Source organism: Xiphophorus couchianus, chromosome 8, assembly GCF_001444195.1.
Source record: "Xiphophorus couchianus chromosome 8, X_couchianus-1.0, whole genome shotgun sequence".
Taxonomy (NCBI): domain Eukaryota; kingdom Metazoa; phylum Chordata; class Actinopteri; order Cyprinodontiformes; family Poeciliidae; genus Xiphophorus; species Xiphophorus couchianus.
The window spans coordinates 3132959-3148385 of record NC_040235.1 but is presented as its reverse complement, the minus strand read 5'-3'; the positions used below and the strand labels follow the sequence as shown (position 1 = coordinate 3148385).

General features: G+C 38.2%; 1 protein-coding gene across 2 annotated transcripts; it reads right to left on the bottom strand.

The window, feature by feature from the left end:
- Nucleotides 1-12502, bottom strand: st8sia3 (ST8 alpha-N-acetyl-neuraminide alpha-2,8-sialyltransferase 3). 2 transcript variants are annotated; one of them, XM_028025676.1, is made up of 5 exons: nucleotides 11389-12502; nucleotides 9661-9690; nucleotides 7230-7349; nucleotides 5981-6538; nucleotides 1-4195 (listed from the first exon to the last, which is right to left on the bottom strand). In XM_028025676.1, exons 1-5 carry the CDS (start codon nucleotides 11643-11645, stop codon nucleotides 3913-3915), a joined length of 1248 nt encoding a protein of 415 aa, XP_027881477.1. In that variant the 5' UTR covers nucleotides 11646-12502; the 3' UTR covers nucleotides 1-3912. The 2 variants fall into 2 exon arrangements, with proteins under 2 accessions (XP_027881477.1, XP_027881478.1); XM_028025677.1 differs by lacking the exon at nucleotides 9661-9690 and having other exon boundaries at nucleotides 11389-12500.
- Nucleotides 12503-15427: the final 2925 nt, after the last annotated feature.

Here is a 15427-nt window from a genome sequence, read left to right as displayed (position 1 = left end):
AAACTTATGTTTGAGTTTATTCAGTGATTAAGTGATTAATACAGAGTAGATATAATTTATTTCAAGTATTTGATTAATTGAAACATTTTTAAACTACAGTATGTTTGTGTGATGTCTAAATGTGTCTCTACTGTATAGTTAATCTGAATGACAAACTGATTTGATGCAGCTGCTGTTTCATCCAAAATGTAAAAATGACATTTTACTGAAACACAAATATGTTCAAAAATATAACCACAACACCCACTTTAACTTTATGGATAATAAATCATGTTGCAAAATAATATTTCCCTTTTTCAGCAAGAATAAAACAATCTTTTTCGTCAAAGACACATTTCTCGTCATGTTTGTATTTTTGTTTACAAACAAGAGCAGAAAAAGAAATGAAGGCAAAAAGCAGAAAATGCAGCTAAGCTTACAAAAATAGACCCAGTTTGGGGGATTTCACTCAAACATGGCAGCACATAGAAAAACATGGCATCCTCACCTGCGAGGAAAATGAGCGTTTTGCAGACAATCATTCACATTTAATGAGCCTAAAGTTCATCCAGTGGTTTTAAAGGGCTGATAAAAATGAAATTAATAACAAGAAATAAGATTTTAAATCAGAATCAGACTTTGATAACAATAACTGATTTAAAATGTTAATAAAAGAAGCAGGAGCCCCAAGAAAATGTTAATACAGGTGGCCAAATATATAAAATGTGTTTCTTTGAATACATTTTTAATTTCATTTAAAATTATATGCATTTATTTATTGGGTTTTGCTTGATGAAAATGTATTTTTATTATTTTTTTTAGTGACCAATATTTTTTAGGAGGGGGCCATGGCCCCCCTTAGCCCTCTCTTAGGGTCGCCACTGCTGAGAAGCAACAACAACAACAAAAAAAACAACATTCTGCTTTAATACAGTCAGAAAAACCTGAGATGCACATCCACAACATTTCCACCAACTGTCCAATTTATCCCGTAAATAAATGGATCACAAACCATTTTTAATTAGCCCAGTTTAGCTCATAGATGATAACATGACAACATGTAAGGAGAATTATGAGTCATCAACAGTGACAAATTGTGGCTTTAATTCTCTAAGTGCTTTCATTTTACACCGACTCCCATTGAAAACCAAGCAAAGCAGGAATTGATGCTCAACATAAAGTCGTTTTCTCCGTCGTTCTGTTCCAGTTAGCATCGTTATTGGTAGATTCCTGCTTCATCGTTGAGTTTCAAACGAGATCCGGCCTGTCCAGTGTGAACGTCCAGCACCAGCGCAGGAGGTAGAGTGTTCTGTATGCAACCAAGCGGAAAGCCGGGTGTGGAGGTCAGGGTGACGGATGGAGGCACAGCACGTTCAACGTTTCTGCAGTCGCTCGCCGTTGTTGCTGTCTCCTGGTAGATTTATAACCTAACAGCTTGTTAGCCTTGGTTTTAGCAGATTTACTGGTACACAATGTAACAGCAGCCAATTTAGATTTAAGTCACGTAAGATTAAAAAAGAAAGAAAGAAAGAAAGAAAGATAGAAAGAGAGAATTGCTCCAAAGTTTTAAACAACAAAACAGTTCTTTCAATTTGTCGAGGAGTTCTACTACATGAAGATTAAAATCAGGTAAAATATTGGGCAGCTGTTTGTTAAGCTAACATTTGACTATCAGCTAATTTTAAAATATAAATGTTTATTTAATGTAATCACTAAATCTAAGCAAAAAGCTGATTTAATAAACACAATATGGCAACAAAAGCAGCTAATTGCATTCAGCTAGCAATGGCACCAGCTAACAAACATTAGCATTTTCAGAGAAACCATAACAAATATGGTTTTTATTATTATCTATTAGGGTTTAATAACATGTTTTAAAACAGTGTAATAATGTAATAGCTTGCTAGCTTTTATTTTAGCCAACCAGCATTAGCGTTCTAGGGCTGCTAGCTAACCAGGAGAAAATGATTAAATGTAATTTTAATTTAAGTATTAGTTTTTCAGAAAACTAATAAATCTCCAGCCAGCAGCACAAAAATGGCTACAGAACTGAAAAACAGACGACTGTCTCCCTAACAACCAGAATGGCAGCTAACTGCTGTTAGCTTTGGCACTAGCTTCATTTACGGCAACCATTAATATTTATTAAACATATTTATGAATATAACTTTTGCATTGTTGAAGGCAATGGGCTTAAATTATGGCGTGTTTAAGAAGTAGATGAATTACAAAAAGAAACAAAATGGTCACTTAGCATAGCTAGCATAGCTAGCATAAACTAGCAACAATCAGACTTTTAGCATCTAAAGCTGCTAACAAACCATCAAAAAATGTTTTTTATGGAACTACTTGACCTGAGTAAAAATTTTAAAGAACTGGAAAACAGATTATTGTCCCGCTAAATAAAAATGGCTGCTAGCTGTTATTAGCTAGCGTCTTGTTTCGTTTTGTTTTTAATTTTATCTTTACAGTAACGCTTCTGGCTTTAAGTTGCTTTGTTTCCCATTTTAACTCCACGCCTGTTTCCAGTTTACTGAATGGTTCCTCATTTTGTTGCTACGCTTTAGAACCTTGACTTTTTTAATGATGCCCTAACTGAGTCCACAAATGTTTTCTGCACACCTCAAAATAATATCGAGATGGTCAAAAGTTGGAAATGTACTTTCAGTTTTTAAATATAGCAAATAAAACCAACAAAAACGCAGAAAACAGAAAACAGCTTGATTAATGTTTCGTTTTAAACGTTAGAAAACAAAAGTTTCAGCGTATCGGATTGTTGCCGTTTGCAGCTCAGATTCTTCCCAAGAGCTGCAGCCATTTTCTCACCTGAGTGAAGCTGGCAGCCCTCCTTCTTCAAATCTAACAAATTGGTGTCAGTTTGTGCTACGTTTGTGCAGCAGAAATTTGCCTTTGTGCCGCTATCATGTTAAAGATATTAATAAAGGCTTCCAAAGGTCATCAAAGGTCAACCAGCTCCAAATCGTTTACGAAATCAAACAACATTGGTGTCAATCAACTCTGCTGCGTTTGTGCTGCAGAAAATTTCAATACTGTAGCTATGGCTTTAAATATATTGAGGAAAGTTTAAAGGTCAGAAGGTCAACCAGCACTCCAACATTACCCAAAGAAAACAAAGTTGGTGTTAAGTGTTTGTGCAGCAAAGATTGTTATTTGTGCTGCTATCATTTTAAAAACATAAATAATAAAGTTTCCAGAGTTCAAACATCCCTCAATTTACAGAATCAATGTCAATGGTTGACCTTTTGACCTTTAAACTTTGATGAAGATCTTCAAAGCAAAAGCAGCACAAATAAACTTTTTGCAGCACAAACACAGCAGAGTTGATGGACACCAATTTTGTTTGGTTGACCTCTGGAAACATTTTTATTAATGTCTTTCAAATGAAAGCAGCACAAATAAAAGTCTTTGCGGCACAAACGAAGCACAAACATTTGACATCAATTTCGGTTTATTTGGATCATGTGTTTAAACTTTTATTACTATTTTCCAAGCAAAAGCAGCACAAAAAATTGCAGCACAAATCAAGTACAAATGTTAACACAAATTTTGTTAGATTTGAGTAAAGTGTTTGAGCTGGTTGACCTTTGAACTTTTATTAATGTGTTTAAAGCAAAAGCAGCACAAACAAAAATTTCCGCAGCACAAATGTTTGACACCAATTTGGACGTCGAAGGCCGGTTAGCCTCTGAAAACTTTTTAATTAATGTTTTTAAAATGCTGGCAGCAAAAACGCGGCACAAAAGTTTGACGCTAATTTTATTAGCTTTGAAGCAGGTTTGGGGGCCGGCTTCACTCAGGTCACTTATGTCCTGATTCTGCTTTCACTCTGAATGACTCCATTGTTGTTGTTTAGCCGTAGTTTGGCCGTAGTTTAGCCGTTAGCGGTGCTGGTTAGCGGTCTGAATCCAGACGCTAAGTGCAGTGCGACAGGCTGAGCTTCAGCAGACCCTCGGTGTGCATCTTGTAGAGCAGCTTGAACTCGGCTGGCAGCTGGTGGGACTCCTGCCACTTGGTGGTGAACTTGGTGCCCTTCTTGTCGTAGTAATGGTACGGCAGCTCCTTCCCGGTGTTGGGATCCCAGCCGAAGGGCCAGAACCCGTACAGGTGGATCTGGTCGCACATGGAGGACGCCAGCGTGTACATCAGGATCCCGGTGCTCAGGCGCTTCGGAGACAAATGCTTGGTTTTCCAGTAGCTGCAGAGAAAAAAACAGCAAAAATATCTATTTCAATCAATCAAGTTGGTTTGTGTAACACAGTTCAGCAACAAGGCGGTTCAAAGAGCTTTACATCATAAAAACACAAAGTCATAGAATACAGTCAACAATTGTTTCAGCAAGAAATAGGAGCTTGTTTTAAATCAATAACTCCTTAATATTTATGAAAATATTCTGGTTTCCCTGCCAGATTATTTAACTTATAACAAGACGTTTTCCCATCTCATGTGTACTTATATTTTAACATTTAGAGAAGCAGTTTTATCAATATATTCTGGTGCTACCGGCCCTTTAAGAACATTCATGAACTTGATATGGCCTAAAATTAAAATGATTTTGGCAGTAAACGGACTGGAGTTGGATTAAAACAAACTAAACGAGGCTGGTGTGAATTCATCATTTATCTTATCTTAGTTACTGGAGTTTAGTTTATGGATTTCCTTCATTTTGATTGGTTGGTGGCTGGCAGAAGGCGGGGCTTACCCAGACCCACCCTGTAAGAACCACCACTGATTAACAAAGTGAGAAAGAGTAAAATAAAATCTCCTCTTTTTCTGATTCAGCTTCTCAGAGGGGGAGACTCGCCACGCCGTCCCGGACAAAAGCGTCCAGGAGTCCTGGAGCTGCAGAAAGTGGTAATTCTCCCTCTGCAGGTAGATTTAATGGGATTGCTAAAGATTAGGTTACTGTTACAAGCTGCCTACTTATCTGAGACACCATTAAGCGCCGGACTTAAATCCCCCTCCACAGTTACAGCCGCCTTTCATTCCCTTCGTTAAATAGCCGCTTCCTCATAATCCGGCTTTGCAGGCTAAAGCTCCTCTCTGCTGTAAACATAAAGCGAAGCTACAACATGTTAGCTTCTGGAAGCCACTAAAAACAGGATCTGGGCGCCATAGTGAGACAAAATGATGGTTTTATTTCACAATCTGGAGGCTTCATGCACCTGGCAAAACTGCTCAATACATCATCTGAATATCAATGACATACAACTATAGATGAAATGGAGTGGCCTAGACAAAGTCCAGACCTAAAACTAAGTGAGAATCTGTTCAAAACTGATGTGTCAGATGTTCTTCAGCCAGTGACGTGTTTAGGGAACAAAAACTAGCCAAAAATATCTGCAAAGTGTTCACTCAGGAATACTTTATATATCCTTCACATTTTTCAGATTTTTATTTTTATAAACAAATCTTAATAACTTTCCTTCAGTGTCAAAGTTCTGCGCTGCTTTGTGTTGGTCTGTCACATAAAATCCCAATAAAATCAGCTGATGTTTATAATTGGAACGTCACAAAACATGGAAAAGTAGAAGCAGCATTAAAACCTTTGGAAGTGATTAAGATATTAAGATAAGATATACATTAAAATATTTTGTACTTTAAAAAACATGAATAATTATTTCTGCTGTTGGCAGTTTCTCCAGTAGTGGGCAGCACTAACTAAAAAGTTAGTTTCACTAACCCTAAAGTGCAAATCGTAAAAATTAGTTCTGCTAACGCTAACGCTAAAGCGCTAACCAAAGGATATTTTGTGAACGTTAAGGCGCTGCACCAACATGGTGTTTAAACTAGTTAAACTTCAAACTTTAATCCCCTGAAAGTTTACAAAACTGCCGTGGAAATTACAGATTTGGAGTTTATCCATAAAAATTAATTTAGTGGAAGCTAAGTGTGTAAAATGTTTTCAAAGTTAGCTAAAGTCCTGAATAAAATGTAGCTCCACTACTAGCGCATTAGCAGAAATGTGCCCCCCTCTACTTACTTGTTGATGTGCTGCATGATGTTTCCAGGCCAGGCCAACTGGACCTTCAGCTGGCCTCGATGTTCCACAAAGAAGTCCACCAGCGTCCTGGTCACCGTGGCCGAAGTGTGGAAGAAAAACGCTGGGATCCACAGGATGGCTCGGTCCAGCTTCTTCAGGCTCAGGAAAAAGTTGTTCCTGTCCTGCACAGTCAGCAGATTATTGTAGTATTTCTCCAGGATGCTGGGGTTAAAGGTCGTCATGTTGGTCCGACGCCCAACGTCCTTCTTAAAAATCTCCGTTGGCGCGAAGTTGCATCGGAGGACAAAGTCGTATTTTTCTATCTGGGCCCCGCAGCGCGAGCCGGTGAGGATGCCGCTGTTCCCGATGACGGCGCAGACGTTGTAGCGCTTGTTGAGGACGGGCGAAACCTCCGGCAGCAGCGACCGGAAGTTCTCACCGATGGAGTAGACATATTTGTGACTGGAATAGTCAAAGTGCATCAGCTGGCCGACTCTGACGGAGTCCCGGGTCAACGTGAAATTACGGGGGATGTCGATGTGTTGAGAAATCTCCGTCCTGCAAGACAGAGACTTTAATGGAAGCTCCTGGAAAAGTCTGATTATTTTATATAAAGTAAATCACAACAAAACATACAGTTTTATATATTAATTAAAACTGTCACCATGTTGTGAAAGTACAATATGAGTCAGATAATCTGTGAAAAAATGAATCTCCTCCGATTGCCGTCTAAAGAAATGCACCAAAAACAACCAATCAGAGACAGGAGGCGGGTCTTTGCGCTGTCAATCAACCTTGTAAACGCGCTGTTAAATATGGTAATGATGAAAAAACAATTCAACATTACAGAAAAACCATTTATCTGCTGTCATTCATTGCCATGCTGATTAGCTTTAGCATTCACAACATGCTGTACTGATGGGACATGATTGACAGCGCTAAGCCCCGCCTCCTGGCTCTGATTGGTTGTTTTTAGTTAGCACTGGGAGAAGGCAGAGGAGCTACATTTTTTCACCGATTATCTGTCTCAATAAATAAGTAAAAAAAACATTTTTTATATTAGTTACACACTGCAGCTTTAAATAAACATGTTTAATAAAATATTTCCACATCTTTTTCTAAAACTTCCCAGTTTTTCTGTAACTTTGGGTCATTTTCTGCAGCTGCTGTTTACTCCACATCCTGTGGCTGTTTTTGCGACCTGCTGCGCTTCAGTGCTAAAAGCCTGTCAGGCTGTCGGCTGTCGTACCTCAGCTGTGTGAAAGCTGTGCTGTTGTATCTCCATTTAGAGGCGTTCTGCAGATCCTCGGTCAGAGCGTTGGACAGAGGAACGAAGTCTGGATCCAGGTACTTCATGGCCAGCTGGGAGCTGCACAGAGCAGAGCAGAGGATTAACTGGGTTTTCCTGCATCAGGAGTTTCAGTCGGTTCGTGTTTTCAGAAGCAGTTTAGTTTTTCTGCATGCAGACGCATCGGAAATGTAAAAAAACTCAAAGTTTCTGAATGTTTTATAAAGATAGTTGCTTCAAATTGAGACAAATTTAAGCAATAATCAGACAGGTTTATAATTTAAACCAATCATGGATTCTAAATTTAAAGAAAAATTTGTCAAAACAAATTTTTAAAATGTTTCTTCAACAAATAACTCAATATTTTATTTTATTTATTTTTTTAAAATGTATATTTCGCTGTCAAAGGCAAACAACTGTTTGATTTAATAAACAGTCAAATGCAGGGGGATTAATTTCAAACATGGATTATAAAATATACTGCTCAAAAAAATAAAGGGAACACTTTAAGTGTGAAACACCTGTTTAAGTGTTCCCTTTATTTTTTTGAGCAGTGTATTTCTCCTGTTCCAATTAACCTCTACACTGTAAAAACACAAAATCTTACCAGGTGTTTGTGTCTAGTTTTTAAGCAAATATCTTAGCCCACTTGAAATAACGCAAAACCAACTTAAGAGTAACTTTTTACTTTGTTAAAAGTGACTTTTAATTTAATTTTGTCTTATTTGCACTAGAAACTAGACAAAAATGTTTGGTAAAATTTGTGTTTTTGCAGTGTAACTCAGTAAAACCTGTCTGATTACCTGCTTATATCTCTTAAAGGGCCAGAAGCACATTGATATCTGGATGAAACTATCATAACAAGATGAATTTTGACAGAATTAGACATAAAAATGTTATTTATTTGTTGGTTATCAGAATATTGGAGCTAAATTGCTTCTAAAAGCTGCAGCAACAAAATCTTTGTGTTCCTTCAGAAAACCAGATGCATTAAAATCATTTTCATTTACGCTGTCGGCTCAGTGTAAATGCAGACTCAGGCTCTTTTCTGTATCTGAAATATTCTTATTTATTCAAAGCGCAAATAACTTCAAAGTTGTGCTTAGAAGTTAGTAAGAAAGCCAGAAAGTTGCAGCAACGTTGCCCATCTTAACAAGTTGTTAGCAGAGAATCCAAATGTTTTATAACATATTATGTTTTTCAGTTTTTACTGAATTTGATCATTTTTTAAAAACTTTAAATGTTTTTCCAACATCTTGAAATATTTTAAATTCACTTGTTAAGATGAACAGTTTTTGTAGTAAAAGAAAGTAAAAATAAATTCTCCTTCAGTCAAATCTCTACATACTGAATTATTAACTTGTGTAATATTTATTTTTTATAGATTTCTAATGAAGCTGATTTTTCATCAATAAAACGATTTGCTTAAAATATAAATGTTTAAAATATAAGAAAATTGTTTTTATATTATTCTAAGATTTGACACATTTAACTGATTATAAACAATAAAAAACTAGAAATGCTACGTTAGCTAGCTTTGCCGTTTTCTCGCCGTTTTCACCAACTTTTTTCAGATAAGTTTCTTTGAAAAAGCAACTCTAGCTTCGTAAAATAAAACATCTACAAAAGTCTGAATTATAAAGTGTATTTCGATTATATCTTTATGGTAAATAGAAAATTTAACAACAAACTATAATGCTAACATGTAAAAAACTATGTTTGTGTTTTCCCGCCTTTTTCTTAAGCGCAGTCAGTTAGCATAAGCATGTTAGCATCCTTATATGCACTGGAAAAGGTAAAAAACAAATAGTTAAAAACTGCTATACTAGCTATGCTAACGCACATTTTAAAAAGTAAAACTCTGTTTAATAACTCCAAAATACAAATCTTGATCTTTTATTACAGTATGAAAAATAATCACGTGAAATTAGAGAAACAGGAAGTTAAAAGTGTCTTCAGTAACCGGCTCATTCATGTTGGCAAACAGATTATTTCAGGCAGAAAGAAGCAGTGCTGAATCAGAAACAGCATGAGATACTAAAAAATATGAATTCATCGCTCAAACGCAAGGAAATTGTTTTTGTATTTAATGTCAAAGGTTTATAAAAGTGCATTTTCTTTTACTAACCAACTTTTTTCCATTAAAAAGTATATTTTCAATCTCTTTCCATTGATGCTGTTCCAAAGTCAACACCACCAGACTAAACGTTGCCAAGGCAAAGTCAGCGTCTTTGGCTCAACTTTGCTTTGTCTCATCTGTGAAACAAAGTTGTTGCAGTCGGCTGCAGATTTATTCATTTTGGTTTGTTTTTCAGCCAAACGGAGATGAAGCAAAAGCTGCTGGTTGTAGTCAGAGGAGGCAGACGGGTAGAAAACATCGCTCTGTATTCACCTCAGGTCGGGTTTACGAGGTGGCCTCTCGCTGCAGCAGAGATGTAAAAAAACAACAACGATACAAAAACATCTGACTTCTCAGCTTTAAACCGACACCAGTGGCTCTAAAATCACATTAGAGCTCAGCATGTAAATTTAAAATAAAATAACTGCTTGATTTAACCGGCCTGGTTCTTTATAAAGCCTGGAAAGCTAAAATGATAAATAATAATATTAAGATGTTTTGCACAGTGCTGTAATTTAAATATAAAGTTGCTAATCTGAGTAATAGAAAAGAGATTTCAAACTAGCTAAAAAGGTCAAAGGTCTAAAACAACCAGTGATGAGAAAATCCATTAGATACGAACATAAAGTGTATAAAAGTATTTAATCCTAGGATGTTTTACCTTTTATTGGTTTTATAAATCTATCAAGAAAAAATATGTTGCTAAAGTGCAACTCCGACATATTTAGGGAAAGTCAATGCTAACTCGCTATAGCAAAGTGGTATTTAGTGGAAGCTAATGCTAAACATGAAACTAATGCTAAGGATAAATGCATTAAACTGTTTTCAAAGTTAGCAAAAATCTCAAAGCATAAAGTTCCTCAGTAGTAACATTTGAAACTTGACATGCTAACTCTAGCATGTAGTGTAGTGCATCCAAACAGAACCTCTGCTACGCTAATGACCCGCCTGTCTCGCACCCTGACGCTAGGACAGACCCACTCTAGTTTCAGAGGAACTGACTCGGACCGTTACACGAGTTTGGTACAGCACCGTGCAAACGTTCATATTCTCCCCAGAGGTTTCAGTAAAAGCTGCAGAGGAAAGTCAACAACACCAAAACACCGATGCTCAGTTCTGAGCAAAAGTTTTAAATCATCCCTCACTTCTTCCTGTCTTCTTTGAATTTTATTTTCAATATTTTAGATATGCTCTATGAAAAATAGACGAGGTTCCGCTGTACTGTGGGCATATCTCAGTTCCAGGCCCATGAAACTGTCACTAACAGATAAACATCTAAAAAACATAACATTAGCAGAAGCTAACGCTACTTTAAAATCATCAGTGTTCAGTTTTACTTCTGTAAACAGTGATTATTAGCTTTAAACAAATTCTTTGTTTTCAAACTAAACATGTAGCTAGCCAGTTCAGTATTCAGAGCAACATAATTTACTTAAAACAAAGCTATTTAGGTTGCAAACTGCATATTTAGTTAACAAGCTAATAGTTAGCTCTAACTACATATTTGTTTTAAACTAAATGTTAAACTTGCTAACTATGTTATAATTAAAGCTTCATGTTTAACTTGCTAAGTGGTTAGCTAACTAGATAACTGTTTTGTTTTAAGTTAAACGTTTAGCTTTCTCACTAACTACTGAACTTGCTAGCTAAATATTTAGATTGAAGCTACATATTTAGCTTGCTAAATAGTTAGCTAACTTACTAACTGTTGTTGTTTTTAGCTAACTATAGCTTTAGTGCTACATTTTGAAATTGGTATGTAAATATTTAGATTGAAGCCATAGTAGCTTGTTAGCTAAATATTTATCTCTCAGTAAATATTAAACTTGCTATAGTTAAATATCACACCTGGCTGTCAGGTGGAAAATATGTTTATATTTGAGGCTTTGGAAGTGAAGGATGATTTAAGACTGAGGATCTGTGAAATGATGAGTCAGGTTTTATTCTCAGAGCAGCCAATGAAAACAGAGCAGGCCTCATCAGAACCTCCTCTGGACTCACCGGTACCCCGTGTGGAACATGTACATCCTGGGGCCTCCGTTGGGTCCGTACCGCGGGGATCCGGGCAGGAAGTCCTTCTTGATGGACACGTAGCTGATGAGCGACAGGATGAGCAGCGCCACGCTGAAGATGATGAGCCCCAGCGCGCTGGCGATGCGCACCATCCTGCCGCGCCGCGGGCAGCCGCCGTCCCGGACCAGAGCCTCAGCGAGCGGCCGCAGCGCGACGCGCAGCGCGGACAACCAGGCGCGTCGCATCGGCGCGCCGCATCTGCGCACCGCGTCTGCGGCGGAGCTAAGGGCGTTTGTCAGAGGTCCATGTGGGGGTGGAGGGAGGAAGGGTTCCGGGTGGTGTTACCTCACTGAGGCCGCGCTGGACACTCCGCAGCTTCACCGACTACCTGAATGCGTGACGCGTTCACGGCCCGCTCCTCCTGCAGGGTGGAAATCCGAGCAGAAGCTGGAGGGTTTCCCCGCATCCATGGCGGCTCAGATCGGATTCATAATCCTCGTGCAAGGCGCCGAAATCAGGGAGGCAGCGAGAAGATGGATGCTGCTCTTCATCTGCATCCTCCGCCTCGGTCTCCTTCCTCCTCCTCCTCTTCCTCCTCCTCCTCCTCTTCCTCCTCCTGCTGCTGCTGCTGGTTCAGGCCGATTAATTAAACTGGTGTCGCTTTAAGGAGAAAGCAGCTCCTGTAAGGCTGTAATCAGATAAACAAGCAGCAGCGGCAGCAACATCCGAGGCGGAGCTCCGGGAGAGAGAGGACAGACAAATGTCTCCAGAGACCGAAAAATAACTCCGATCCACCTGAACGCAGCAGAAACAGGCAGCAGCGCCAGAAGAGATTCACGTAGCTTCATTAAAACCTTAAAACATGGTTCCGTTTATTTAGTTACATTTATATAAGGGATTTTCTACATTTATTTCACCTGCTTGTGATTAATTGTTCATTTTTAGAGCAGATGAACCTGGAAGGACATTGAGAAGCAAATGAGACTGGTGACCTCATTTGACCCCAGAATGTTTCCCCACATCATCACCTCTCCACCACCGTGTTCTACAGCTGGAATCAGCAAGACCTCAATGTCAGATAATAATCAGTTAGCAAGTTAAATATTTAGAAATGATGCTGAATATTTAGCTTCCTGTTAACTTAGGAAGCTAAATATTTAGCTAGCAAGTTTAATATTTAGCCTGCTAACTAAATATTTAGTTAGCAGACAAATTATTTAGCTTCAATCTAAACATTTATCTAGTATTGTAAATATCTAGTTTGCTGACCAAGTACTTGGTTAGCAGGCTAAGTATTTAGCTTCAAATCGAAATACTTAGCTAGCAAGCTGATATGTTCGCTAGCTAATTAAGCTCATCAGCTAGCTAGCTAATTATTTAGCTTACTAACTAAATATTTAGTTAGCAAGCTAAATATTTGGATACAAACTAAATATTTAGCTCAACACTAATTTGTTTGAGTCAAATCTTAAGCTTGCTAACTAAATATTATGTTTGTAATATAAATATTTAACTTGCAAGCTAAATGTTTAACTAACTAAACGAGCTTCAAACTAAATAAATATTTCGATAGCAACCTAAACATGTAGTTTCAAGCAGAATATTTAGTTTGTTAAACTAAATATATAGTTTTCTAATGAAATATTTGATCTTATGCAGGTAAAATAAACCAAATTTTTGCTGTTTTTGATTTTCCTGACGCTGACCAGTCAACCTGTGAAGTTGATCACCTGGTGGATATTTTCCCATAATTCCCTGGGAAGTGAGAATCGTGTCGTTAAACTTTCACTCAGTTTTTCCTCTTCGTTTGGTGAATAATAAAAGTTCAGAACAAACTGAGCAGACGCATCATTTCCCTTCACTCTGGCGCCTGGAGATGAAACTCAGGAAGTAACTGTTGCCTTTATCCTGGGAGCCAAACTGGGATAAAGAGAATAAATGAGACAGGCTGATGGGAAAACACGCACACGCACACACACAAACACACACACGGCTGTCTGCAGTGTGAGTGATGTACAGGCAGCGCCGTCCTCCATCACTGCAGTGGACATAACGAAGCACCACATCCTGCCCGTTTCCACTCAGCTCATCTCCAGCCTCAATTCGGAGGCGGCCATGATGAATCACGAGACGCCGACGCTGGATTCCTCAGCCTGACCTTGAACATTCGGCCGCAGCTTCGTTAAAACCAGATAATAAATACCTGCCGGACCCAGACGGAGTTATTTTTAGCAGCTTTCTGTCCGTCTGCAGCTTCAAAAGCTGAATTAGAGACAGAAACTAAAACTAACGAGTGGAGAAAATCTCAAAGTTGATGTGTTTATATTCAGGTTGGTCATTTCTGAATATGAAAACACATTTTTACTCAAATAAATTAAAATGTAACTTTCCAAACTGCAAAAACACAAAATATTACAGAGTATTTTTAGTACGCTTAAAGACAAAACTAACTTAAAAGTAACTTTTCAGCAAAATATAGGAGCTTTTTTTTAATCAAAAAATTCCTTAACACTGATTGTAAAAACTAGTTAAGTGAAAATCTTATGCAACTAGTACTTTTGAATATTAGCTCCAAGGTAACTAAAGATTTAGTTAGATGTGAAACAGATCATATTTAGTGCTATAAGCTAGCTGTACATGTAGCTATAATTAGCTTAAATATATATTTTGGAGCTAAATAATTAGATATTGAGTTTTAAATATTTAGCCTGCCACCTAATTTAGTTTAGAAATTAATATTTAGCTACTAAATATTTAACTTGCTAATTAAATGTTTAGCTTGAAGCTAAATATATTTTTTCTTAAACCTAAATTATTTGTTTTTGTCTCTGAAACCAGAAGCAGAAACCAGCGTGTTCCACAGACATCCTGGGTTTATTTGATGTTTTATTTTCTGGTGTTTGATTGTTGGTTTATTATTTTCCTCACATCCTCCGTTTATAAGTCTGTCGGTTCTTCATTTATCTGAGGCTCGGAAATCAGAACCTGCTGCTGGTTTCGCTCATGAGTCCGACTGTAAACAGTATCGATCGGTTCTGACACGAGTCGCCATTGATCTGATCCGTGACGACAAACTGAAATGGGACAGAGCTCAGATCATTTCATAGCAGGACCTGCAGGATTCTACGCATTTCTGGACCAGGGACTGGAAACGAGGGTCAAAAGGTTAAAGCAAAGATGCTGATAGTAAATTATAAAACAAGTCAGATTAGCTAAACATTTAAATTACCCTAAAGGTGGAGACAGGAGCAGTTGAATGTAAATGGAGTCCTGATGTTTGACATCAAGGAACAAACATCCAGAACCTGGACATGTTGGTATTAACCAGAACCTGGACCTGAAACAGCAGAACTGGAACCAGGCCCAGTTAGTGTCCATCACAACCAGTAGAAACTGATGTGTCTGAATCTGTAGAATTAGAGGACATGGAAACGTTTGGAGTGAATTCTGCACAATCAGTGAGAAATGATGGTAAACATGAACACAAGAGACAATTTCAGTTCAGTTTAAACCAGGGATGTACCAGCACCGGTACCGGAGGAAGACCACCGGTACCGGAGGAAGACCACCGGTACAGGAGGAAGACCACTGGTACCGGAGGAAGACCACTGGTACCGGAGGAAGACCACTGAAGACCCAGAATGATACAAGTCCATGTGGTACCAGACAAGTCAAATGTCCAGAGAAACATCCGTTCCAAAGCTACTGATAAACTGTGTAACAATCAAGACACCAACATTAAAAGTTGCAGGAGACGATCTTGTGGTCCTTTCACTGGTCTGCAGTTGAACTGCAAAGGAAAACCATTTGATTTGACTTTAGATTTGGGCTTTAGGGAGAGTTGGTATCTCCACTGGTTTTAGTGGCAGAGCACCAGTTTCTAGACCAGGGGTGGCAGTTCTGGTCCTGGAGGTTCGGTGTCCTGCAACTCTTAGACGTTTCTCTGGTCCAACACACTAGAATCCAACAGCTGAATCTCCTCTAAGTGCCGTCAGGTTCTCCTGCTGATGACCTCATTATTTGACCT

Excerpts from the sequence above, each read along its gene's own strand:
- st8sia3 (XM_028025676.1), bottom strand. The coding sequence starts at position 11,645 with ATGCGACGCGCCTGGTTGTCCGCGCTGCGCGTCGCGCTGCGGCCGCTC. Across the intron at positions 6,539-7,229 it reads ACAGCTTTCACACAGCTGAG|GACGGAGATTTCTCAACACA; the intron begins GTACGACAGCCG and ends TCTGTCTTGCAG. Across the intron at positions 4,196-5,980 it reads ATCATGCAGCACATCAACAA|CTACTGGAAAACCAAGCATT; the intron begins GTAAGTAGAGGG and ends TTTTCTCTGCAG.